Source organism: Passer montanus, unplaced genomic scaffold (assembly GCF_014805655.1).
Source record: "Passer montanus isolate IOZ18808 unplaced genomic scaffold, ASM1480565v1 scaffold52, whole genome shotgun sequence".
Lineage (NCBI taxonomy): Eukaryota > Metazoa > Chordata > Aves > Passeriformes > Passeridae > Passer > Passer montanus.
Window position 1 is genome coordinate 125465 of NW_024370152.1, and position 25006 is coordinate 150470.

At 41.9% G+C, this 25006-nt stretch overlaps 1 protein-coding gene and 1 long non-coding RNA gene across 3 annotated transcripts in view; one reads left to right on the forward strand and one right to left on the reverse strand.

Annotated features, from left to right (window-relative positions):
• Positions 1-1464: 1464 nt before the first annotated feature.
• Positions 1465-3384, reverse strand: LOC120509477. Of its 2 annotated transcripts, none has more exons than XR_005629277.1 (4): positions 3251-3384; positions 2306-2451; positions 2089-2217; positions 1465-1983 (listed from the first exon to the last, which is right to left on the reverse strand). It is a non-coding gene; the product is annotated as an uncharacterized LOC120509477 (long non-coding RNA). The 2 variants fall into 2 exon arrangements; XR_005629276.1 differs by having other exon boundaries at positions 3190-3324.
• SHB (SH2 domain containing adaptor protein B) overlaps positions 2679-25006 on the forward strand; it is a 57243-nt gene continuing 34915 nt past the window's right edge. The window contains exons 1-2 of the mRNA XM_039724129.1: positions 2679-3619; positions 15137-15254. Of these exons, the coding sequence (XP_039580063.1) occupies positions 3032-3619; positions 15137-15254 (706 nt within the window). The 5' untranslated portion in view covers positions 2679-3031. The remainder of the gene's footprint in view (positions 3620-15136; positions 15255-25006) is intronic.

Genomic DNA, 25006 nt, shown 5'->3' on the forward strand with positions numbered 1-25006 from the left:
TGTGCTTTTTTGCTCGCTTGTCACCACACAAGGTGCCTGTAAATGCATGGAACAGAATGTGGTTCTTCACCAAGCCACAAGGGACACTATCAGGCTGAGTTTGGAGCACTGCTGGGACTTTCTTGCCCTTCCCGTGACTGGCAGAACAGGAATTAGGGAGCTGCTAGACTTCTGGGTAATGAGATCCTTCCAGTTTTAAAGAAATTGAGACTCATCTTGCTTCAGGGCAAAAAATCGCTCTCATGCAAAGGGCTTAGAATATATTATTCCTCAATCAGCAACTACTGGGAGTCTTGCAACCCCCTGAGAGACCCAGGCACTAGTCAGTCAAGAAACAGGACACTCACTGTTCAGGCTCAGGCTGAGAAGTTGCTCTGAGGAAAAAAACCCTCTGTAGTCAGACAGGATGAATATGCTGAGCAGAGACAGAAGACCAGCACTAAGGACGTAAAAAGAAAAATACTGCTGATGACAGTAAAGGGAGCATGCAACCCTCCTTTCCACACACGCTGATGAAAATACTGCAGGAAGGAATAACAAGTGAAGCCGTGCTCACGGGGGAGGAGGTTTGTTCTCAGGTGCTCCCTAAAACATACAGACATGCCTATGTTGGGCAAATTTCAAGGATAGTGCCCAAACTCAGAGACAGCGAGGCTTCTTATAGAGAAATGTGTAGCCAAGAGCAAGGTTAAAAGGGTCAATAAAACCAGATACAAACTTCGTATGTAAATCTAGTCCATGTTTATTTCATAAAGAGAATTAATGCATTAATATAGCCGAGTCCATTTTGCCCTCATAATTCATGACTGGCTGTGGGTGTGTAAATACACTGCAGGTATGTGTCTGGCATTGGGCTTCAACAATGCCAACAGGGAGCTACACAAGTGTTTGCCAAAATGCAACAGGGCAATACACAGATGACTTGGAGTAATAAGTAGATAAAGGTTTCCTGTTCTCTTCCCTCCACTATCCTGATTATAAAAATGTTAAAAGAGCTGTAACTCCCAAATGATTAAAAACAACAGTGCAAAACATGACTGTGCTCTGACATCTTCACAACCCTCTCCGAACTGTGCATGACATTGCCTTTCTTATCTTCTAAATAGGGCTGCATCTCATGTCTAATTTTCAGCCACCCTTCTGTGCAGAAAGCATGTTAGGGAAGACAGAGGTTAACACTCTGAACATCCCCCCCTTCCTTCTTCTCCCCCAGTTTTGTATGCTGAGCATGACACCACGTGATATGGAATATGCATCTGGCTGGTTGAGGTCAGCTGTCCCGGCTTGTGCCATCCCAAGCTTTTGTGTACCCCCAGTTTTGCTCACTGCTGGGGTGTTGTGAGAAGACACGGCCTTGGCTCTGTGTAAGCACTGCTCATCAGTAACAACCCCCACCCCCTCCATATTAATAATGCTGTTTTCAGCACAAATTGCCCCATAATAGCTATTGTGAAGAAAATTAACAGTACCTGAGTCAAAACCAGCACATCATATTAGGAGCACACCCACAGCTCCTAGTGAAACTAGGAACTATATGAAAAGAGTTCTCCTTCTTGCTCATCTCTCTGCATTGATGGACTTGATAAAACAATGGGGAAATGATGCTTTGCATGAAGGTATAGCTCTGGAAAACTTTGTCACAGATTTGCATTGGAGGAATGAAAAACTTTTTTATTTCTTTTATTGACATGTCTGAATTCTGATTAGCAGAAGATTTTTTTAAAATGCAATTATGAGGCGTTCTCTAACTCTTCACTTGAAACTGTGTTCCACCATGCAGTGTAGACAGAACAAAACTGCAACAAATCTCTCCTGTCACTGATCATAATGCACAACTGAAGCACTACAGGTCAAGCTATCATCTGAGTAGTTATGTTTGCTTAACTTTTTCATTGTGGCAAAGGCCAGAGACAGGCCTGGAGAGATCAGCCTGCAGGTATTCCTGTTCCCATTTGAACATCCATTCAATGTCTCCAGCATTTCCTAAAACCAGACCAAATCAGCACTAGGACCAGGACTAAAGATATAGTGAGACTATCACAGCTGGGCAGACAGAACTTGGGAAAACCTGCTGTAGTATATGTTTACCTTCAGGCAGATGGAGAAAGATTAAAAGTGGCTGTGACTGTGGTGGTCCAGCTGACAAATCCTTCTGGCAACACACAAGCTGAGCAGCATGATTCACACAAGCATCATCTCTGTATTTGATTTCCTTACCTAGGAACACACATGGGAAATGTACCTAACAAAAAATATGCAACATCCTTTTTAGCATCAGCCCTAGCCAAAACCAGGGCTTGGTTACATTTTTAGGCGCCAGCTGGAACCCTCCTAGCCCACCACGGATGGGAAGAAGGACACACAGGTAGCGGTAGCAGAGAATTCAGAGTTCAGACTGTGCAGGTGGCGGCTGCAGGTCCCACGGCCTCTCCAGACGGCAGGCGCAGGAACCTAGGAAAGGAACGGAAAGGCACCTCCGTCTTCCTCACAGCCACAGCTCCCCTCCCCCGCCCGTTCGCGGGCACAGCTGGGAAGCCCCGGCGGCTCCCGGCGCCCCAGAAGGCGAAGCAAGGCCAGGCTGAGGCGGCCCCGGCCCGGCCCGCGCAGGGCCGGCCCATCCGCACCGCCCCGCGGCACCTGGCGCGGCCCCGCCCGGCCGCGGCGGTGGGCGGGCCCCGCATGCAGATGCGTCCCCCGCCTCTCCGGTGCGTGCTGAGGTCAGGCTGGGCTGCGCTGCGCTGCCAGCGCGGAGCAGCGGGGCTGAGGTCGCGGCAGACCCGGAGCCGCGGGGGCGGGCGCGGAGCTACGGCGAGCGCCTGGCTGGGGCCGGGAGCGGCTCCGTCCTGCCGGGAAGCCGGGGGGCTCGGCGGGGCCTTCCCAGCCGCTGGCAGCGGGAGAGCGGGGAGTGCGCGGAGCGGGGCGCCCGGCCCGCCCCGCCGACCCGCTCCTCCATGCGGGCGGCGAGCGGGGCTGGGGCGCGGGGCGCCGGGGGCAGCGCGCAGCGGTGCTGAGGCCGCGACCGGGAGAGACGATGGCCAAATGGCTGAACAAGTACTTCAGCCTGGGCAATAGCAAGACCAAGAGCCCTCCGCAGCCCCCGCGGCCCGACTACCGGGAGAAGCGCAACGGTGCCGGCAGCGCGCCCCGCCCCGAGGGGCCGCCGCACCTCCACCTCCACCACCACCACACCTCGCCCGGCTTCTCGCGCCGCCGTCTGCGCGACGACACCAGCGACCTGCTCCGCGCCTACCGCGCCCAGAAGGACCGCGACTTCGAGGACCCCTACAGCGGGCCCGGCTCGTCCCTGCGCAAGCTGCGCGCCATGTGCCGCCCGGACTACTCGGCGCCCGAGGACCTGGGCGAGGCAGCCCTCAAGGCTTCCTCCTCCTCCTCCTCTTCGTCGTGCTGCGCCACGCCTCCCACCACCGGCTCCCCGCACCTCTTCCGCAGCCACAGCGAGCGCCGCCCGGCGACGCCGCCCGACGTGAAGTACATCTCCCCCAAGCACCGGCTGATCAAGGTGGAGAGCGGCGGTGCAGGCGGCGACGGCGCGGGCAAGAAGCTCAGCAAGGGCTCCAAGCAGCCGACGGTTGCTGCTCCCTCTGCCATGAAAGATAAAGTAAGTGTTGTGCTCCTGTGCCCGCCCTTGTTGGCTAGGTAGTAGGGCTGGGGCTACGTCAGCCCATAGCAGGATTTTTGGCGAAGGGACCACCTGGAGCTGCCTCTGTTCTCAGCCGTCCTTCATTGGGTGGCCTGGCCCTTTTTAATACTTAGGTCATGAGGGCATGTGCAGGGGGAGCACGTGTGAAGCGATGGTGCCCTGTCCTTATGGCTTTCAAGCTCACCTTCTTTCTGATGGGGCAGGTTCCCAGGTGTGTCTAGCCCTCCTTTGAGGCACAGTTCACTGCCAACCTCATGATGGGTACCAAGGCTCTTGGTATGACCCTGCAGAACAGGATAGGAGTCATTAGGGGGATGCTTGGGGAGCGCTAGAGGCCCTTGAAAAGCCTTCTGCTTGTGACCCCAAGCTGAGGCCTCAGCCCCACTGCGAGTGGTATTAGACAGTCATATATAAAAAATAAACTGCTTTTACAGAGAGAGTTTGTAATTTATTTATTTATAAACTTTTTACCTCCTAGTTCAGTGTTAGAGGTGAGGTGGTTCAAAGTCCTGTGTTACAGCAGCATGGCAACTTCCATGATAGCTGTGTTTCCAACTGGTATGTAGCAAATTCCATAGACACTTGCCCAGTTGCAAACATTATCCTGTCTTTTACTGGTCATTCTCTTAAAATTTTAACAAAACACTGGAAAGTACTGGGCTTGGGAACTCAAGTTAGAGAGAGAGGGAATAGCCTTAATTAAGAACAGCACATCCTCCTGCCTGTGTTGGTCTTAAGTATCGTTCAGTTGGTTGTGAGTGTAGTTCAGTTTTTCTCACATATTGGAAATAAATGTTTCTCTATTTTGTTAACTGGCATTTTCAACTCCAGGATAATAGTCACATCACAGGAATTTCAGGTATGTGCTGAATGTTATCAGTCTAAATGATCTGTGTGTACATGTTTAAATATGTAACATGATTGCATTGCCACACTTCCATGACAACTTGATAAATTGTATCTGTCCAGATGGAATTCCAAAGAAATCAGCTTGTGAAGGTGATGATATAGGGTGGAAAATCTAGGATTTATTCTATTGTCTTGGTCGGTGTTCCTGACTGGAAGCAACTTCTTTTGTGGAAGTGATTGATTAAAAGTTAGCATCTCAGTATGTTTTACACTATAGATGTAACATATGGATCGTAACACATATAGATTGTAACATATAGATGTTACAATCTATTCAGTCTTCTTTAAATTTCCTACATTGATATTAGGTATCCTCTTTTAGGGCATGCCTTTCAGCAAAAACAAGTGCTTGGGGCAAGATGTATTTATTTTTCTTTTTTTAAAATCACTTTAGATTTTAGACCCTACTGAAGCAATTTTCATCAGAAAATATGTATTTGTTGCTAGGTAACCTGCTGCTTTGTAATGATCATAAATCTGTATGCTGCTCCTAAGCCCTTGTTGCAGGTTCTGAAACTTGTAGGCAAAAATTCTCAGTTGTATTCAGGATTTTTTTCCAATTATTGAGAGAGAGAACTATATGTCACAAGCAGGAAATCTGAATGTATCTGAGAAAAGCCAACTGTGGCTGCCTGCAACAGCATTTGTATGCAACATAGCTTGCCTTTTGTTCAATTGTGTTATTTTATCCCAGCAATGGACATGAAATCTCATTTATTTCACAGCCCTGAAATGTGGAGTTTGACAGGTGAACTTCATAAGTAGGGGTCATAGTGGGCCAGCAGGGAACTGCTTCTCTTCTACACCTGTGATTCACTGAAGAAGAAAAATTAGGAATTTAGTTAGCTGAGTGTCTGTAGTTCAGTAGTGAACAAAGCAATTGAAAATAAACTACTCTAGGAAAGACTTGATAAAAAAGACAGTAAAGATGGAATAAAACCCCCTCAAAGCTAGAGGTCTGCTGTTCATAAGAATTTACAGACGTGCAAAAAACATTTTAAAAACTGGGGTTTTTTTATGCTGTGTGTAACATAGCATAAGCTAGTAAACACTTCAGGAATGAAAAAAAATAACTGAGGGCCACATAGTTCTGTCTTCACAGAAGTATGTTAGTGTTTAGTGATCCAATAATGCCTGTTAAATGTTCGTGTTTCATTCCAGCATCACTGTTTCGGTATTTTAGTTTTTTTTCTTTTTTTTTTTCTGATTTCATTTACAAGGACAGAATGCTGTTTTCCTTTATGTGTTGAGAGAAGTGAGAAGTAGGGGTTTCATCAAATTCAGCAAGCAATTTTATATTTTCTGTGGTTTGTCATCTGTAAAGAACTGGCTGAAAATCTCAGTTGTGTGTCATACTTGAAAGAGTTACTGGAATGGGAAGGAGATTCAGGGAGGTGCTTGTTTGGTGTGGCTACTTATAAAGGACAAATGGCAAAGTACGGATAGTGGCAGATTGGTTGGCTGAAATTCCCAGAGGAAAAGAAAAATTGTAAATTAGCTGATTCAGGGAATAAAGGGGATGAAGACTAAAAGTGGTGGCAGACACGATTATATTATGCAAGATTTTAGACAAAGGCTGGTAAAGTAACAACAGAGATGTAATGTATCTGGGATTCAGGAAGTTTTGATATGTAGCAGTGGAAATACCAATTAAAGCCGAAGCAGACAAACCCAAATTGCCATGCACCTCTTAGTAGTGAGGTGAGTAACCTCTACAAGAGATGCCCAGTGAGAGTCATCATTTCCAGATGTCTTTGAATTCAAATCGTTGGGTGGATTTTTTTTTATTATTTAGGCAATACAATTAGGTGGGGTTGGGGACTTTAACTGTGATGTTTACCTTCAGACAAGGGAGAGCAGAGTGTGTTAGAATTAATGGCTGAAGCAGTTCAGGTATGGTGGATAAAGAAATTATTTGCTTCCATCTTTAGTGCTGACTTGCGAGAGTTTGATTCATTTGCTTGCCACAAAGAAGCTAGGGAGTGTGGGCAAGTTGAAACAACATGTGGTTGTATTCTGGATCAATCTGGCATCTCCTGTATTTGTGTAAGAATAAACTCAAGACTTCGTTTAAGACCAGCGCACTAGGCAAACCACTTGTGAATGGAGATCAAAAGAAATAAGCTGAAGTCTTCCTGAGTGATTGTCCTCTATCTGGATTTACATACACATGGCGTGTGTAAATCCTTGAAGTAATAACTGAGAGGGAAGTGTCTATGTGAAAGAACACTTCAGATATGTTTTCATCTATTATGTATTTGAACCTAACCATTGCTCTGCCAGGTTTTGCAGCTGAAGAACCTCGGATGCTTCCCAAAAAAAAGCTGTATCATACTTCATTGCAGGAAGTTTTTAGGACTTAAAAGCTGGGTTCCTAGTACATTGTCCTTCAAAAGACATTTCTTTCATAATGAGCAGCATTTTGCTCTATCTGTGTTCAGTGGAGACGGAACAATGTAACAATTCTTTATATTGAATGCAGAAGACACTGCAATTTGCAAGATCCATTTCCACATGTGTTTACAAAATTTTTGACATTAATTTCTCTTTTCCATTAGATAGGTTTGTTGGCACAGGTCAATTAAGGTACCTGGCAGTGCTTCAAGACAGGGACTCTGAACAAATAAATCCTAGGCAGTTATACACTTACAGTCCAAACTCTATCCCTCACATGACAGCCTGGACAAACAATAGCATTGGGGTCTGGGGTCTTCTTGCTTCTGATTTTCTGTTTTGCTACCAACTGCTTGCTGTATGTTTAGTTGGTTCTGCCATCTGTATTGTAATATGGTTGTTGCAGTCCATAAGCTGTGATCTATTATTTTTTGAGTAATATTTAAAATGCTAGTTTTGTCCAGTTTAATTATTATTAATGTGCATATTGTTATGTGTACTCCAGACTGTACTATAATCTCTGTTCAACTTACAGCAAATAACCTTATAGTTCCAATAAAGTTCAACCTACAGCCTAACAATTCCAACTACTTTTCTCAAGCAAGCACTCAGCTACTTTCAAGTAGTAGAAAATTTTGAATTGCAAGACAGGATGTATGTGATGCAGTAGAGAATAATTTGATTCTGCACAGTCAGAGTGGACCTAGTGCAAAATCATGTGAATCTTGTGCAGCAGCAGCAATCAACCAGGCAACTGTTCAGGACAGCAGAGTTGCTGACTTGATGTACAAAGTTCTGAAAACATTATCTATGTGTAAGAAACAGGCACCTTTGCAGTAGACTTGCAAAGTAGTCTAGCTTTTTGAACTTCTGACATCTTGCACAGAAGTGATTAGACTCCGTATAACATTATTAATATCTTTATATTATTAAAATACTGTTTTAGGGTTGAGCAGATGCTTGTCTTATTTTTGTATATGGAAGGTCTATATTTTATTTGATCTTTAAACTGAGAATAAGTTACATGCATTTAAGAGAATCTTGCAGCTGGTATTTCAAGATGCACTGAGAAAACACTTGAAAGATGTTTAAGCATTGTTGGGGTTATTTTTATCACAGAATATTATTTCTAGAGATCCTAAACTACAGATGTACCTCAATGCCTTATTCTCATGTTTAACCCATTGCAGCAGAGTTTCAGTTACCTCTCCATGCAGTTGGTTCTGAAAGTCTTCCTCTCTACATGTGGTTCCCATTGTTATATGGTTCTCTCTTTGAGTAAAAGAAAAAAAAATACTCATGGCTGCTGGTCGTGCACGAGTTGCTTAGGCATTTTTTTTCTCCATATCCATGTTTTATAGGGCAGCTGTAATGCAGCTAAAAATGCAATTTCTTCATGTATGTCAGTCTCATGATTAAGGGACTACAGCAGTCTTATGAACAGGAGGATATTTAGATACAGCCTGAGACTTTGGAGCCTTGGTGACTTCAGGGCTTTTTTGGAATGATGTGATAGGCTGTTCAGTTACAAGTACGCCTGGCATCTGCACTGTACATGCAGCTTGGAACACTCACGGCTTTGGAAGCTATCCAAATTGTCAGACTTTTGGGCACAAAGATCCAAGCAGAGACTATCAGGAAAGAGTATGAAGCAGTTGGATGGTGTGGATATTTAAGGAGGGCATGGTAGACTTCTGGAAGAGTGTATCAGGTGTATAACTTTGCAGTAAACACCTCAGCTCCATTGTAAGAAAGTTCCTCAGACACTGCCTTCAAACAAGGGAACAGACTTGCTGTTCTCTTACAACACTGGGGTCACCATAAATGCAGCTTTCTTACTGCTGTATGATAGCACACATGTTACCTGCAGACTTTTCTTCAAAACTGTCCATATAGGGAAGGACATCTGTATTACACTGTTTTACATATCCAGCTTCAGGTAAACTTGCACACCCACTGTTAGCATTAGGACTGTTACAATGTATATATGGCAGTAAAACCTTCTATAGGTTAAGTAAGGTTAGGCATTCAAAGGGTATTCTAATTCTGAAGGAGAAATTAGGCACAGCAAAAAGTGTATGGGAACTCAAGTAATGGCGCTGTGAATGGCACCTGTGATTCCTTCCAGGGTCAGAGCTAGTGTTGGTCTTTCTAATACTCAAATTTAGGACGAGGAGGAAAGGCTCTATATACACTTTGTCTATAGGGTAGTCCTCTAGAATCATACCCTGTATTTCTCTCTTGTTCGCAAGGTATTAAACATCCGTGATTTATTTTTCCTGATACTTTCAAGAATCCAGCATGTACAGATCACGCTATTACCTTGCTTTCCAAGGGTGTGAAGTTTATTTTGAATAAAAAGTGGTGCTTAGGCTACAGGGAGGATTATCCAACAGGTTCCTGAATTCAGTGCTTCATGGAAGAAAAATGGATGTCTTTATTAATATGGAAAACCATATGGAAAATCAAGACCAAACTTCACAGTCCTGCTGTATGCAGGCTGAACTTTGTCCAGGCTTCAACATCAGAGATGCTTCTGATGTCTAGTTGCCTTAATATTACATGAAAATGTAATTATTTAAAAATATCATGTCATGAAAAAACCCCAAACATACCCCTGCAAAAAATCCCCAACCAATACAACACAATACCAAACAAACAAAATAACAACACAACTCCCCCATATAATATTGTTAATCATTGTTGGCCACCATGATGATTAGATAGATAGAGCACCTCTCATATGAGGAAAGGCTGAGTTGAGGAACTAGAGTTGTTCAGCCTGGAGAAGAGAAGGCTTGGGGTCGCCTAAATGGAGCCTTGCAGTATCTGAAGGGAGCCTACAAGAAATCTGGAGAGGGACTTTTTACAAGGGCATATAGTGACAGGGCAAGGGAGAATAGCTTTGAAATGAAAGTAGATTTACATTACATTTTAGGAAGCAGTTCTTTACCGTGAAGGTGTTGAGGCACAGCCTGTCCATAGAAGCTGTGGATGCCACATTCCTGGAAGTGTACAAGGCCAGGTTGGATGGGGCTCTGAGCAGCCTGGTCTATCTAAAGGTGTCCCTGTCCGTAGCAGAGGGGTTGGAATGTGATGATCTTTAAGATCCTACCCAACCCAGGCCATTCTATGATAATTTAGAGTGTCTTCTACTGTTGCTAGGATCGGTCTTTTGTGAATACAAATTCTCAGATAGGATGAAGAATTTTCATTACATTGTGTTAAATGTGTTATCTCTGGTGTTCTCAGAGATGTATTCACAGTTTTTAAGTGCCTTTGTCTTCTGTATCTTTGCTGATAGACGGATGCTGTTATCTGCGATATTGGTGGACTTAATTGCAACTCACAAAAGTTGAAAGAGGAATATATGGTCTGCCTTTATGCAGTTATTTAAGTATGTGCCTGCCCATGGCAAAGAGGCTGGAACTAGAGCATCTTTAAGGTCTGTTCCAACCCAAACTATTCTATTATTTAATATTGATGATATAATAATATGTATTATTTAATAAAAAGAAATGTTTAAAGTTAATATCCCCTAATAAATTCTCCAAATGCCTGCTGGGCAGGAAAAGTCTTTTAGATTGTTTGCTCCATGTTGTTTATTATAATTCCTCTTGGATTCTTCTAGAAGAGTATGTCCTTAATCACAATAGCCACTAAATTATTGAAGTAGCTAACAGTTCTGTGTTGATGTTGCTGTTTTAAAGATAGCTTGACCTTCTGCATTTCTCTGCAAAAAAGAGATTACCGCTATTTTTTCAATGTGGTGAGTTCTCATTTGTTTTCTTCTTTTTCATTCCCTTTAAAATGTTTGGTTTAGTCAGATAGAGATACCTGTGAAATTATGCACTTCGGTGTGTTCTTTGGTCTCCTCCTGTGGCCGCATATGCAGATCATGCTTTTGTATATGCAAATACCCATTTAAACTTGTGTGTAATACGATAATATTCATCAGACTTTTTTAAGACTGCATAAGAACAAAGACTATGTATCAACAGTGAAGCTTGCAACTTAGTTAATATATAATAGAGGGATAAACCAACTGCAGTCTCAGCTTGTCTGTAATTTTCTGGGAGGTACAGTGATTATTGGGCTTTTGATCTTGTATCTGCTGATTACCTTTTTAGGTAGAGTTATGGTTTTTAATTTGTCAACTTGTCTGGTAACTGAGCTGTACTCTTTTTTTTTCTATCTTCTGACTTTTAACTAGCAACCTGCAAGGAAGAGCCCCTGCGAGTGTTCTCTAAATCCTTATTGACTTATTTTAATAACTTTACTTCTATTTATTTCTTAAAGTTTCTTTTGCTTGATGTTAGTGATGCCTCAAAATACTACTGCTGCATGTACAAAAATAGAAAATAGTATCATATATGTATGGGATGCCATGGAACAGGCTTGAATAGAACAGGAATCTGCTCTATTCATGTAGTTGTAGGAGCTCCTAGTCCACACTCAGAATGTAGATCTTGCATTCTTTCAAGAGATAAGCGACAGGTCTTTGACAATAACCCTGACAAATGCAACTGATTTTGACATTAATTTGGAATTAGATGACTGCCTGCTGGGGATTCCTGAAAGCTGTGTTTTCATTTTGGCAGGCAGTACCTGTGAGGAAGGTGGCTGGATTTGGCAGAGCAGGGAGTCAAATATTAAATGTGTCCTGCTCCAGAGGTCTTCCTCTGTGTATGAATGTTGTCTTTAGCTGTGCTTAGAAAATTTCAACACGTTGCCATTCCTCTATGTCCAGGGTAGATGTGGCAAGTACAGTATTAGATCCTGGATGATCTAACTAGTTGAGACTTCTAGGAGGGATGCATTTGCAGACAGTGGATGCTGTCCATTATCTTCTACCTCCTGCCCAGTGTTTGTCAGTCAGTAACATGAAAGATCAGTTTGGAGACCAGTTGAACGAGTTTAGCCATTTGCCGTGGAAGTGCACTAAATCAAAGCTGTGGAAAGGGCACTGCATACAGGCCCTAACCTGGGATCTCCTGTGCTTACCTTGGCCTCTGGACTGTAGAAAACAAATGCCTGACTGAGACCAGTTTGGTGGACAGTGGTTAAAAGGTTGTTGGGAGAAATATAAACAAACAAAATGCCTCCTTCTGGAAAGCTAATGAGCTCTGGTGAACACAGGAGCACATTGGTTATCCTACAGGAAGACCTGCTCCTACATGCCTCTGGGGAAGAGGTGACAGCATGGTGTTCTCACAGTGGATCTTCCCCGTGTGGCATGGAGGTGATCAAGATCATGATCTGCAGAACCCCCACTGCACATGCAAGGCATGTACCTGTGATATTTGTCTAGCTTAGAACACTTTTTCTTTCTCAGGATAGTATGAAAGGGGTATGAGAACAGTTTATTAATACCATCTGTCATGAAGCAAGTGTTTTGTTTAATTAGAAAATTCACGTACTCAGAACCTTCTATTTCATCACAAGTTTTCGTCTGTAGTTTGTTTAACCAAGCATAGAGGCTTGGAAGGTGAGCTCATTAAGCTAAAAGTAGCTTATGTGGAGATGGCAAAAAGACTTGCAAAGTAGGGACTCTTTTTTCTGCTTGAGATCTCTGAAAACAGGATAAATAATCCTCTGAAACACAGTTGTCAAAAGGAGTTCAGGCATTTACAGTAAGTATATTAAAACAGAACCAGCAATCATACTTATTTGAGGTTTTCAAGCATTGGGGTTTTTTTTGAAAGAAGTAGAAATACTTGAGACTTCCTAGAAGTGGAGAATTTATAGCTGTTAGCAAGTATAGAAGAAATCAAATTCTGGCACTGGCCAGCTGCTACATCTAGGCTGAGAATTACTGAATTTTAGTATATATGGAAACAGTAACAGTCAGCTGGGGAGTCCTCTGACAGCTCAGCATTGTAAATCCACTTGTAATAAGATATACAGTTCCAGGAATGGTGAAGTAGACTGCTCTTTCTGCCTGTCTGAGTGCTGAAAGTGGGTTTGGTATTTGGTGTGAGAGAGTGTTGTTTAGGTTGGAGGTTTTTTGAGTGGCTTTCTTTTTTGGGGATGGGGGGTGGGGTTTCTTGTTTGACAGAATCTTTTATGTATAATTTTCCTCCTAGCATAGTTTTTGGGCAAATGGAGAAGAAAAAAGGTCAAATAGCTGTGCTAAGTGTGCTTTCTGTTTTGTGTTGTACTAAAGTTATGCAAAGGATTGGCAGGTACTACGTGTCAACATTTGAAAGGAGACCAGCGCAGAGCACATGCGACCACCTAGCAGCTCTTGATAGGGTCGGAGCAGAAGACAACATGGATGGCATTTCAGCCGCATCATTTTTGGAAATTAAACTGCCCTTGTGGCTAGGAGAAATTACGCTGCGTGATACACGTTGTTGTCTTTGTCTCAAGTGTGTGCAGCTGCTGTCACTTGATTTGCTGCTTGGGCATATGTTGCCAGACGGGGGGAGGGGACTTTTCCCCTTTGTGTTAACTGATTTTCTAAATAATGAGGGAGTAATTTTGGACACCAAGTGAAAGAAAGAATTATGTTTTCCTGTCTCGATGATCCGTGTCAGTCTGGTAATTTCTGGTGAAAAAAAAAGCTTCCAGTCACTTTAAACTCTGAGTGGAGAAAAACACAAAAACCCCATAATTAAAACGTCAGTCTTTGTAGTAAAATAAGCAAAATAAGTAGGACAAAATTGCAATGTGCCAGTGTTATGGGGCCTGAGTAATGACTCAGAAGTGTGTTAGATGTTTTGTTTCCTAATCTTAAAGGAGATCTCTGTCTTTCCTAATAGAGTGTTCATTTATTCCATGGCACTTGTGCAGGTGTTTGATCTGTGAATACTTGTGTGCCCTGTTTTTCTTCTCTGACTGGTGGGATATGCTGGCAGCAGGAGACAGAAACAGATGCAGCCTCAGTCTCTTAGCTGGCAGTGTACTCCTAGTTCTTTGTTGAAAAGATTTAAACTGTTGGAATAGCGCTGTGCTGTGCTGCGCTGTGCTTACGAGTGCTTGTCTTAAAAATGTAAAGTAACTCAGTTGAAAAATTCCTTGTAAATAAAGTAAGTAGTCAGGGCAAAAACCTTTAAGCTTGCCCTGATTTGAGTGATGAGTTGGATAGCGTGATTTCCTGTGGTTCTTTCCCACCTGAATAATCTTATGGTTTCATAGGCATTCTGATGTTGAAGCTTGCCTCTGCCTGCTTTTGTTTGCTTCAGTCTCTTTTGCCTGCTGTAGATTTTATCTCTATGCTCTGCAATAATTCTCATATGAGGATTTCTGCCTTTGCCCCAGTCCACTTGTCACATCCCAGAAACAAAGATTAGCTCTACCACTTCAATTATAGGGAGGAATGATTCCTGTGACTGTAATTGACTGATAAAAACCCTATAGATGGGTCTTACGCAGCATACAATGATTTTGCAGTGGTCAGGAAAGCATAATAATGTAAGGTCAAGTGTGACATTTTCTAACCTTCAGATTTTTTTAATCTCCTAGTGGAGGAAGAGAATGTGTTCTGACAGATCATTTCTTTTTGCTAGCTTTTATCTCAGCTGACAAAATATAAGTAAAAAGAATGTTTCTTTGAGAGAAAGAATGGCACAGATGGGTTTGAGGATTTAAGTTTAGCCAAGAAGTTTGTTTTGTGTGTTGTTTTTTATAGGTGAGACCTAAAATTAAAAGACTTCTTATTGATGCAGTGAAAACAGTAGCCTTAGAATATTTATTTAAAAAGTTTCTAGCAATATTTGCAATTGTAGCTCATAAACCTTAAAAGCAGATGAGATTAAGTATGTGCAAGGGAAAGAGTGCTTTTTTTCCCCCTGAATATTAGCAGACTTCTCTGATAAGATTTGCACTGGATTGAATTTGCTGGTTGGCTCTTTCTGATTTGTCCATCCCAATTATTCCATTGCTAATGCTAGTCAGAAATCCTTTTGACATGGAGTCTGCCTTTATGGGGTTTCTGGTATAAATAGGAGCACACTTCTGTTTCAGTACCATTGAGTAACTGATCTGTGGCAATTGTGTATTTGTCCTCTGAACCAAGACTACTTTGAAGATGGAATAGGATGCAGCCAAGTGAAGCTGTTTCATTTGCTGATAGGATGTCATTGCCTTCTGGTTTGCACATCTGACATCTGTGCTTCCATGGCATCAGGCTATGTTGACTTCAGTAACAGTTACCTTCCTGTCTTTCAGGTATTGATAGCTGATGACTACTCAGATCCATTTGATGCCAAAAGTGAGTTGAACAGAATGGGAAAAGGGGAGAACACCGGCTATATGGAGCCATACGAAGCCCAGAGAATAATGGCTGGTAAGAAAAGACTGTTGCAAGAGTGAGCTCCAGTTGCATGGCAGTTCACATATGGCAGCATATGATAGCTGCTATGAAACAGAAATGTCCTTTGGCATGGAAAACCATGATTCTGAAGATGCTTAGGTAGGCAGCAGCAAATGCCATAGAAGCACTGTGTTTTCCTGCATGTGCCTTTATTCCTAAATATACCGTTCAATACCTTGCTTTTAAATATAGAAGTTTTGTACTGTCATGTGATAAGATGAAAAAATAAGAGCAATGGGAGTTGGAGTGTGTATTCCTCCTCTTGGCAATGTGAAGGCTGTCATCTGTGTATGTGGTTGAGATGGCCAAAGCATGACATTGTGTTATTCCACTTAAAAACAGTTTAACAGCTTGCTAATGGACTTTTTTCTCAATCAGATTTGGACTTCTTGGTGTTAGAGGAGGGCTGCAGAGCTACATCTTTCTGTAGCTTCCTTCTTTCCTTCCTTGCTTCTCCAATGTTTTTTTACCAGTAGTCAAAATGAGACACTATAGGATGCCTCTGAGCCTTTAACTGCTATTCTTGGTAGTGTCTGTCCTTTTCTGTCATGTAGGAAGATGGTTAGTGGTGATGTTGTGTTCCATTAAACTATTTAAATCTCTTGTACTGGCATTATGCAACTCTATTTTCCATGTATTTTCTTTATCAGGATCATTATCCCACTTGTTGGCTGTGCAGTTTGTAAAATGTTCCGAGGTATTGGGCCATATGTTTTAATTTGTGATGATTTGACCAGTCAACACATATCTTTGTGCAGATCAAACGTACATTTCTTGGATTTGTACAGCAGGTCCTTTTTTTCTCATTTTGCGGTGTAAGTCACGCTTGTGCCTGGTTAAGTTGATTGTATGCTTTCCTTTTCTATTGGCAGCTCCTGTTTTGGGCCCTCAGGAAAGATTAATCAGTGGGGGAAGATGAGGCTGTTGGATGCAAAGATCCTTTTTTCATGCAAGTGTTCCTATTTTTCTTTTCTTAAAGCATTTCTGAAGAGAGACACAGGAATTGATATGGAAACAGTTCTTTGGAAGTTTTCAGTACCTTGTAGAAGGGCTGGGAGCTGTTACTTCTCATTAGTGTAAATCTATTAATTTTGAGTCAAGGAATTTCTCAGAATGAAATGAGTCTAAGTAATTTCTTGCTCTTTATACAGAAGTGGTGAGCACTTGTAATTTAAATTATTAAAGTTATAGTGCATTGGCTTGTTTCTTCCTGCATTTAGGACTGGAGTTTGTTCTTTCTTCTTTTTCAGATTAATTATAAATGAGATATTTAGTAGGATGATACTGGATGACTTATCTGCAGTTAGGGACAGTAGATTTGTGAGCCACTGCAATTACAAGACATCCTTTTGCCTAGTGGGTACTTGGTGCAACTGATAAGCTGTTATATCTGCTCCATGTCATCATAAAGGAAAGAGGAGCAGCTCTCCAGGATTCTAAAGGCACTTTTGAAAATAGGGTTTAATTGATTATAATGATAGAGCAAGTGTTCTGAATATTCATGTGACTGAGCAACTAGAAGATGATTTATATACCTGTGAAGATGTTTAGTGTTTTGAGATCTGGGTATTTAATTTCCAGTCATCTCGTCCTAATGTAGTTAAAGAACGTCTCCCTATAAACGTCCATGGCATCAGGCTATGTTGGCTGATAGATCAGATGGCATGTTGATAAGAAGCTGTCATCTTTTGTCAGCTGGACACATCTGCTGTGGTATTGCTATTCTTAAGTGTCTGTCCTGTCTTCAGGAAATCCATGCCAAAGGTTCAGAGAGAACCCCTGTCAATCCACACTTCCTGTATTCAAGCACACAGTTTTATGTGTGGGGATTTTGTTATTGCTCAGGTGTTGCCTTTGCACTTGATAAAAGAAAATCCAAAGGCATCTTGTTGGAGAATTTTTAAAGGTTCTATTTATATTTAGTGAGTGAGTTCTATTATGTATCTGCTGCTTCTGAAGAAGACCTTTTGACTGAAGTTTGACTTGTCTCAAAATATTTACTGCTTTGTTATGTTTGTTAGTGTTGTTGTCTGATGAATGGAATAATATCAGATGGCTATCAGTTTAGCCTGACTAATCTGATTAAATCCTTCTGATTGCATTTAAAGTGGCTTAATCCTAGAGAGTAGGAATTTGCATAACCCAGTGGAATGCACTGTAGGAGAGATAAAAAGCTGTTTCATTTTCTATCAGCTATTCCATGTTTTACTGGTGTACCCTAACTCTTGGTCCCCCTCTGGGGACCCATTGTGAGGGTAGTTGAAATACAACCCTAAAACTTTGTGCGTGTTACGTAGTCCTTGAGTTAGTAGAGGATTAGGCAGAAGCAGGTGTCCATATGAAATAAGACCTTGTGATTTCAATATGAGAAAGTAAGCTTACATCTGAACAGAAATGCATGATGTCTGAAGTAACTAATATTTTTATTCAGAGCTTATCCTTTCTTCCTAAAAGTTCTGTGGTCTTGCAGTTGTCAGGCAGTTCTGGGCTGGTGTTTAATTTAAAAGAATAGACAGTCCCCGAGTTGGTTTATTTAAATTAATAATTGAAATAAATAATTCTATCTGTTCCCGTGCTGTCTGTGGTTGAATTGGGTTCAGTCAGGCTTGAAGTTTCTTCTGGTTATAGTGCTCCCCAAAAATCCTCAGATTTGTGGCTGTGATGACTGGAAAAAAGAGCAACCTTCATGACAATGTTTGAAAGGACTTCTCAAAGGAAGACTTGACCTGAGGCTAAGGTAGAATGTGTTGATAACAAATGCATGTTGATAAGAAGCTGTCATCTTTTGTCAGCTGGACACATCTGCTGTGGTATTGCTATTCTTAAGTGTCTGTCCTGTCTTCAGGAAATCCATGCCAAAGGTTCAGAGAGAACCCCTGTCAATCCACACTTCCTGAAGTCCTGTGTGGTGGGAATCTCAGCTTGGCTGGGTGTGCATCCAAAGCCATAGCAACAGTTGTTGCATCCTTGCCTTGTCCACAACCTCTTTGGAGATTTGATGTGTCAGAGTAACTACGCGAGTGTAAAGGAAGTTCTCTGTGGTATATGATGTGAAGTATCCTGGACTATGCATGGAATTGGCTGAAGGCTCTGAACTGGCTGCTACCAAGCATGCAATGACAGCAATAGAGATAGCCAAGATGCTGATTTCTAAGGATCCTGAGTAGTAGGTGGACCTTACTTCTCCCCTGGTGTCAGTCTGTAGCTGCTGCAGCAGCATGCTGCCTGTCACAAAAACAAGCCTGAGCTGCTTTACCTAGATTGTAACCAAGCATCACTCCTTGGATCAGGTGTAGTATGTTCTTCATGCTTGAGAGAGAGCTCTGCAGACAAGCAGTGGCTGGAAATGCTGCATTTGAACAGAAGTGAATGGCTGAGACACTGTCAGGTCAGAGTGCTGGTGATCATTACATCCAGGCCTCTCTGTCATCCATTCTTCTCAGGGAATGCTAGGGGACAAGAAGTTCCACTTGAGCATTTACTCCCATCAGTTGCACTGAATGTCAAATCCTGAAGGAAGGTCTGTTTGTTTTCTGTGGTAATCCCTTACCTGAGAGGACAAAAGGTTTCCTTAGTTCATGGCTATGACTATGGCAATGGCTGGGGAAAATGTGTGCATTTTTTTTCCCTTAAAATCCCCTGAAAGTCAGAAGGTCCTATTCTAGCTATAGCCTTACAGCCATGCCTTTCCTCTTTCTCCTGACAGCTGTGCATGTTGACAAAGCTTTTCCAGGCATCTCTGCCTTTCAGAAAGAATTAACACCAGTCCTCAGATTGCATGAAACATTTGCAATCAAATGCCAGATCAAGGCTGCCTATACCACAGCCTTCTGTGTGCTGCATAATAGAGTGCATCTAAAACTTGCCTTTGAAGAAGGGTCCAATTTTAGATCACCATTCAAATAGAGATATGCTGGTAGGCAAGTTGTTGTACAAACAACTGTGTCATTTTAAGGTATGATAAGGGATACTTTCTACAGAGATTGAGTTAATAAAGTGCATCTGTTTTCCTACTTGGTGCTTGGATTTGAAGAGAGCTTCTTGCTTCCAAAAGGAGAGATTTTGTGCCCTGAGTAACCTCTAAAGTTACCCTGATCTGAACAGCTTATTATCTCTTGAGTATGAAGCACCTAGCATGATACATACTGTAATACATAATTCAGCTTACTTAAACAACCATAAAATTAAGGTCATTTTAAGTCTCAGAATAATTTGAAACTACATAATAAAAATGGCTGGGTAAGGGGTGAGGGTGTTTGCTGAGAGAGGAAGTAGAAAGCATTATCGGGATGTGATGCCTACCTTGAGAAAAGTACATTGGCAAAATCATTCTGTTTTTTCTGGATCAGGAGTTGTATCTTCTGCTCTGTAGAATGGTCAGGGAAGGAGAAATAAGGAAGGTTAAGCCCTTGAGTTAGGACAATGATTTGAAAGGCAAGTTAAGCATGTGGTGTATCCCTTGATTACTTCGAGATCTGGGAATGCCTCAGGTCTGTGCCCTGACAGTCTTGATGCGCATCACATTTTTCCTTTTCTTTTATAGAAATGATCTAGGACTGTGCCAGAGACATCAGCCTCTTTATAGGGTTCTGGTCTCTAGTTCATGCATCTGCCTCAATAATGTGGTAGCCAGGGAGAAAATTCTCTTCTTGTGTCTCAGAATTCTGAAGATTTGAATGGGTAGCATTTCTGTAAACAGTTGCTCTCCCTGAGGTGTAACATACCATGCAGTATTCCTCATGGAGCAAATGCTATGTTGTATGCAGATTTAAGAAGGCTGTCATAGTGCTATTGATAAAGTAAACACTGTGCCTCTCTTCTGATCAGGGTAACTTGAGAGGTTCCTCAGGGCATAAAATAACTCCTTTTGCACAGCCAAAGTAGATGTTACAAGAGGAAGGAATTCAATTTGTTATTGATGTATTTCTCACAAGAGTCTACTCACACAATTGTCCTGGGGACTGGGCATATTAGATCTTGTAGGTGGGATGTGACAGCCCATGAGATCAGGGAACGTGCTCAGTGTGCATTTGGCAAGTCCCAAATTGACACAGAAGCATGCTGCCACTACTCCTTGAACACTGGAAAATCTAAGTAAGTCACAAGAAGGCTTCTGGGCATAAATGGAAAGCTGAATTCCAGTTTCAAACTGAGAAGATGAGCTTGTGTGCATGCTCCAGGGTTAGGTGAGTGATGTGGCAGAAAGATCTGTGTACTGGACCTGAAGAGCTGGAATCTATTCCTAAGGGTGCTCTAGAGCATTAGGATCATGGTACAGAGATACCTTTTTTTTGCCTGTGTTGTTCAATGCTTTCATCAACCTGAGCAATTATACATTAGCAAAGGTGAGCATAAACTAGGGGAAGTGTGTGATGAGGAAGGGCAGGGTTTCCATCTAGAGGGGCCTTAATGAATGTGAGCATTTTGTCAACGGAAACTCTTTTAAAATTAAATGAGGGGTTATTAGAGAGAATTCCAAAAGAAAAATCACAGCTTTGTTCATAGGCTCACAATATTAACATCCCCTTCTTTTCTTTTTCTGTATATTTATCATCCTGTCTCCATATGCATTATCCTGGCTGTGCCATAGGACAGCAGTGAGCAAGTCTAACTAGCTCATATTTAGAAATTTTGTGCTTGGCCTTCTTTCTCTGAGGATGCAGAAAGCTGAGTCTCCTGTATAGATGCAGACAGTGCTAGAAGAGTAAATGCCTTCTTGCACTTCACTGCTTCTTTTTAGGGACTGAGGTAAGAGTCCATGGCTGCATCACAATGGAATCTCTAATGCATGACAGGCAGCCTAGCAAAAAGTGTGCACCTGTCTTAACTGGGAGCTTCCCATGGACATGCTGGGAGAAGTAGCTCAGTCTTCACACAAGCTATCACAGCAATGCTGGGAGTATGGAGAAAACAGCATTCCCATGAACCTGGACCTACTTCAAAAGGTCTTGGGTGTCAGTTTCCCTTGTAACTAGAAAGGCTGTTTTTTTGTTCAGACATGTAACTTCATCTGAATAGTCACTAGAGCACATTGGTGGTGAGTCAGATCTTGTAAAATTCTTTACCAGGTGGCCTCTGGCATATTGCTTGTTGGCACCAGGTTTGCAACTGCAAAAAATATAAGAAGAGCAATGATAACTACTTTGATAAAGGCTTTGATTAGGATGGCTAGATTAGCATGTACAGCATGGGAAGTTTAGGAAGAATATTTTTGTCCTATTAAAATCACTAAGCCTAGCAAGCTAACCAGATCTCTAAGTGTCTCTGTGTAAGACTTGCCTGTCTGTCTGTACTTGAGCATGGCAGACAGCTGTAGTGGACACAGGAGCCGTATGTTTGTCCACTAAGCTCAACAGGTGGCATCATTTTCAAAAAACTTTAAGCTCCTTCTTTTGTTCCTACATTTATGTGTTTCAATTCTAATTCTCTTTGAGAGTCTAACAATAGGTTAGCCATGACTGGAAATGAACCCCAAATGAGAATCAGTCCATTGTCAGTGCACCTCAGGTGGTATTGTGAATTCCTCATTAACGCCATCATTATCCGTTTTCCAGATGACGTGAGTAGACCACATGCAGGTCATTCTAGTAGAAAAATTTTAAGATTTTTTTTTCCTTTTAAAAGGGAAAGTGTGGAAAAAGTGAAAAAGTGCAAGCTAATAACACTTTCCTCTTGAAATTCAATGTGTATGTGCTCTCATTTCAACATTTGCAGTGTGGAGAGCCATTGGGTAGGATTTGAAGATCAGTAGCACACAGAAGTAAGCTTGTGATTGGTAAGAAGATGGTTTTATTTACGTGTTAGGTGTTTCCTATACAGCAGCACTAGAAATCTTGGGGAGCTCTTCCTAGAGTGACAAAGTAGGGATGTCTCATGTGTTCTGAGCATTCTCCATCTTTTGGAGTATAGTGCTAGTGTTACTGTCACCTGCTGCTATCCTGCAAAATTCCCTGCAGCTCATGAGAAGTGAGGACATATGCTCTGAACAGCTGTGCTGCTTCTTTAAAGTATGCTAGATGCAGTGTTAATTAGAAACCTCCTGGGCTTCAGCATCTATTTTAAGTTGTTTCTTACTTAATTTGGAATTTGGACAGACATTCCATTGGGCAATGATTTAAAGGAAAGAAATTGTTTAGGAGCAATTACAGAAGAGAACATCTTCCTTGGCATTAGGTCTAATGTGCATTAATTGAGTGTTGTTTGTGCTGGACCTGCTTCAACACAAGTTCTTGCCTTCCCTGAGCAAAGCAATAGATCTCACACGTGCTGTGAAACCCTACCAGTTTAGAAGCATGTCCAGGTGCCAGGATCATCAGTACTTCTCTTCCTGTCTTCATGAGCACTTCATACCCTATCAGTGATTGTGAGAAGATAAAGCCAGAACAGGGAGAGACTATTTTCTCAGGTAGTGAGAGACTGTGATGTGTTTTGGTTGCTGAAACTAGGTGCATCACTAGGCTGGAAACCAGCTGTGCATAAAATGAATACAATTTCTTTATGTTTAAAGATGTCTCCTCCCCTAGAAAGATTTCAAGATCTCTAATGTTTAATAATACAGGTTTAATTTATTGTTGGTTTTGTTTGTGGGGTTTTTTCCCCATTTCAACACCTTCATCTTGCTCATTTGATTTGATATAGTTTGGAAATGGACTAAATGTGAAACTTTAATCACAAGCCTTAATAAAAATTGAGTTTTTTTCAGTTTCTTGACTTTTGTTCTCATTAAGACAAAGATTTTTGTTCTCATTAAGACAAAGTTTATGCCCAAAATAATGGAAACAAGATCTCCAGAACTTTGGAAATGTATATCAGAATTATAGTAGACTACTTGAGGATGCATGTTGAAGGACTGTAGCTTCATTCATTCAATTTCCTTGCTCGCTGTCTGATGAATCTGGCCTGTGTACTTGCATAAAAAGCAAAGTGAAGGGATGGATGTTTGGGAAAGAGAAACCAATGAGGTCAAAATGCTATTTAACCCTTGCCTGCAGTTTGGAAGACTGGTGTTGGCAAAGAAGCAGTAGTTTCAAGCCACTTTTGATGAAGATGGTTAGTTTGACAAAAACTATCTGCTTTCCTAATAGAATCAACATGTGTAATGTATGCAGGTGCTTTTTCCTTGGTGCCTAGCTGTGCTTTGCATGCAGTGTTGTCTGTGGCATAGGGAGTTATATTTGTGTTTCTTAATATGCTGCTTTGATTCTTTGTCTGTTTTCACCTGCCAATTACCACAGGTCTTCTCTCTACTCCATCCTTCTCATCCCCAGATAAGTTTCAAGATTGTGGACTGCTTTTCTTAAGAACAACAATGCTTTTAATATTGGATGTGAATTGCCTGTCCCTTCAAGACAGCAATGCTTCTGGCAGCAGTTTGAGTAGCACTGAGGTCTGTGTGGTCTAAGAGGATCTGTAATTTTAGCACTCCAGCAGCTGTGTCTTTGGAAATATGAAAAAGAGAACTGTGACCCTAGAGTCAAAATAATTCAGTAAATAGGAATATTGGTATTCTTTTGGTTACAAAGGTGAAGGAGTTACTGGTTTTTTTAATTTTGTGTCCTGCTGGCCTGTTCAAGTCCTTTAAATCTCTCTCCCATCTACCCTCTACCCTCCCTTCCCCAACTCCTACCCTGTAGTACCACGTATGTTGAATTTGAAGGTAACTCACTTCTCTGGTAATCTACAGGGATAGTAAAGATGTACTTCATCTTGGTGCAAAGGATTCTCTTTGATAGAACATGCCTGAACATGAAAGTATATGGCCATGAAGGAATCCTCTGCCTGCCCTGTAGAGATTATTGTGAGTTGTATAAACCCTTAAATTGGATAAAGTAAATAAAAAATGAAACTGTTTTGCATTTTCTCTTCAGACCGCTGTAGAGTGTGATTCCTTCTGATTTAATCAGTGTTCCATCTGTTCTGTCCTTGCCTGGAAAGGCTTAGAGGGAGTGAACACAAACTGAAATAAGTTCATTGAATACAGGAGGAAAAAAAATCTCACTATGAGGACAGTCAAATTGTGGAGAAGGTTGCCTAGTGAGATTTTGTAGGCTCCATCTTAGGAATTTTTCAGGACTGGACTGAGAAACCATAGCTAAAACCTGCTTTGAGTGTACACTGAACAAGATGACTTCCATGTCCTAAGATCTTGTTTAATCTAGCTCATTTTATGATCCTGCAGCTGATTTGTGAAAGTGAGGAGTGGCTGTGAGAGTCAGCATATCCCAGATTAGATTGCTGGAACCCATGTTTGATTAGTCTCAGTTGATTTCTAGCTTCACCACCATGACAGTATGTTCCCAATGCTGATCCTTTTAAGCTTTATCTCTGGGAAGACCAGACAGGTGACTGTGAGGCACAAGGAAACAGTCTGCTGAAATATAGTTTGAGCAGGGGCTTATGCACAAATATTCTGGTTTTGTGGAGGTAACCGTAGATGGGCAGTATCCATGCTGAAAGCATGCTGTGGAAGCAAGGGAGTCTGACTCTTGACAGCTGTTCACTATCAGTGTGGGGGGGGGAGGAGCAGAGGCTGAACAGATGGGTTTCCAGACTGCACTCGGCCTGTATGTGCACTTCTGGACTCTGTCGGCAGGAATTCTGTGTGCTTTCCAAGTGGAGGTATGATGGAAGCATAGGTGATTGATACCACTGTGGCCTGCCACAGCAAAGGAACATTGTAAGCTCATTTTTGGGTCTTACTGGGAGGACTATTATTTTATCAGGTA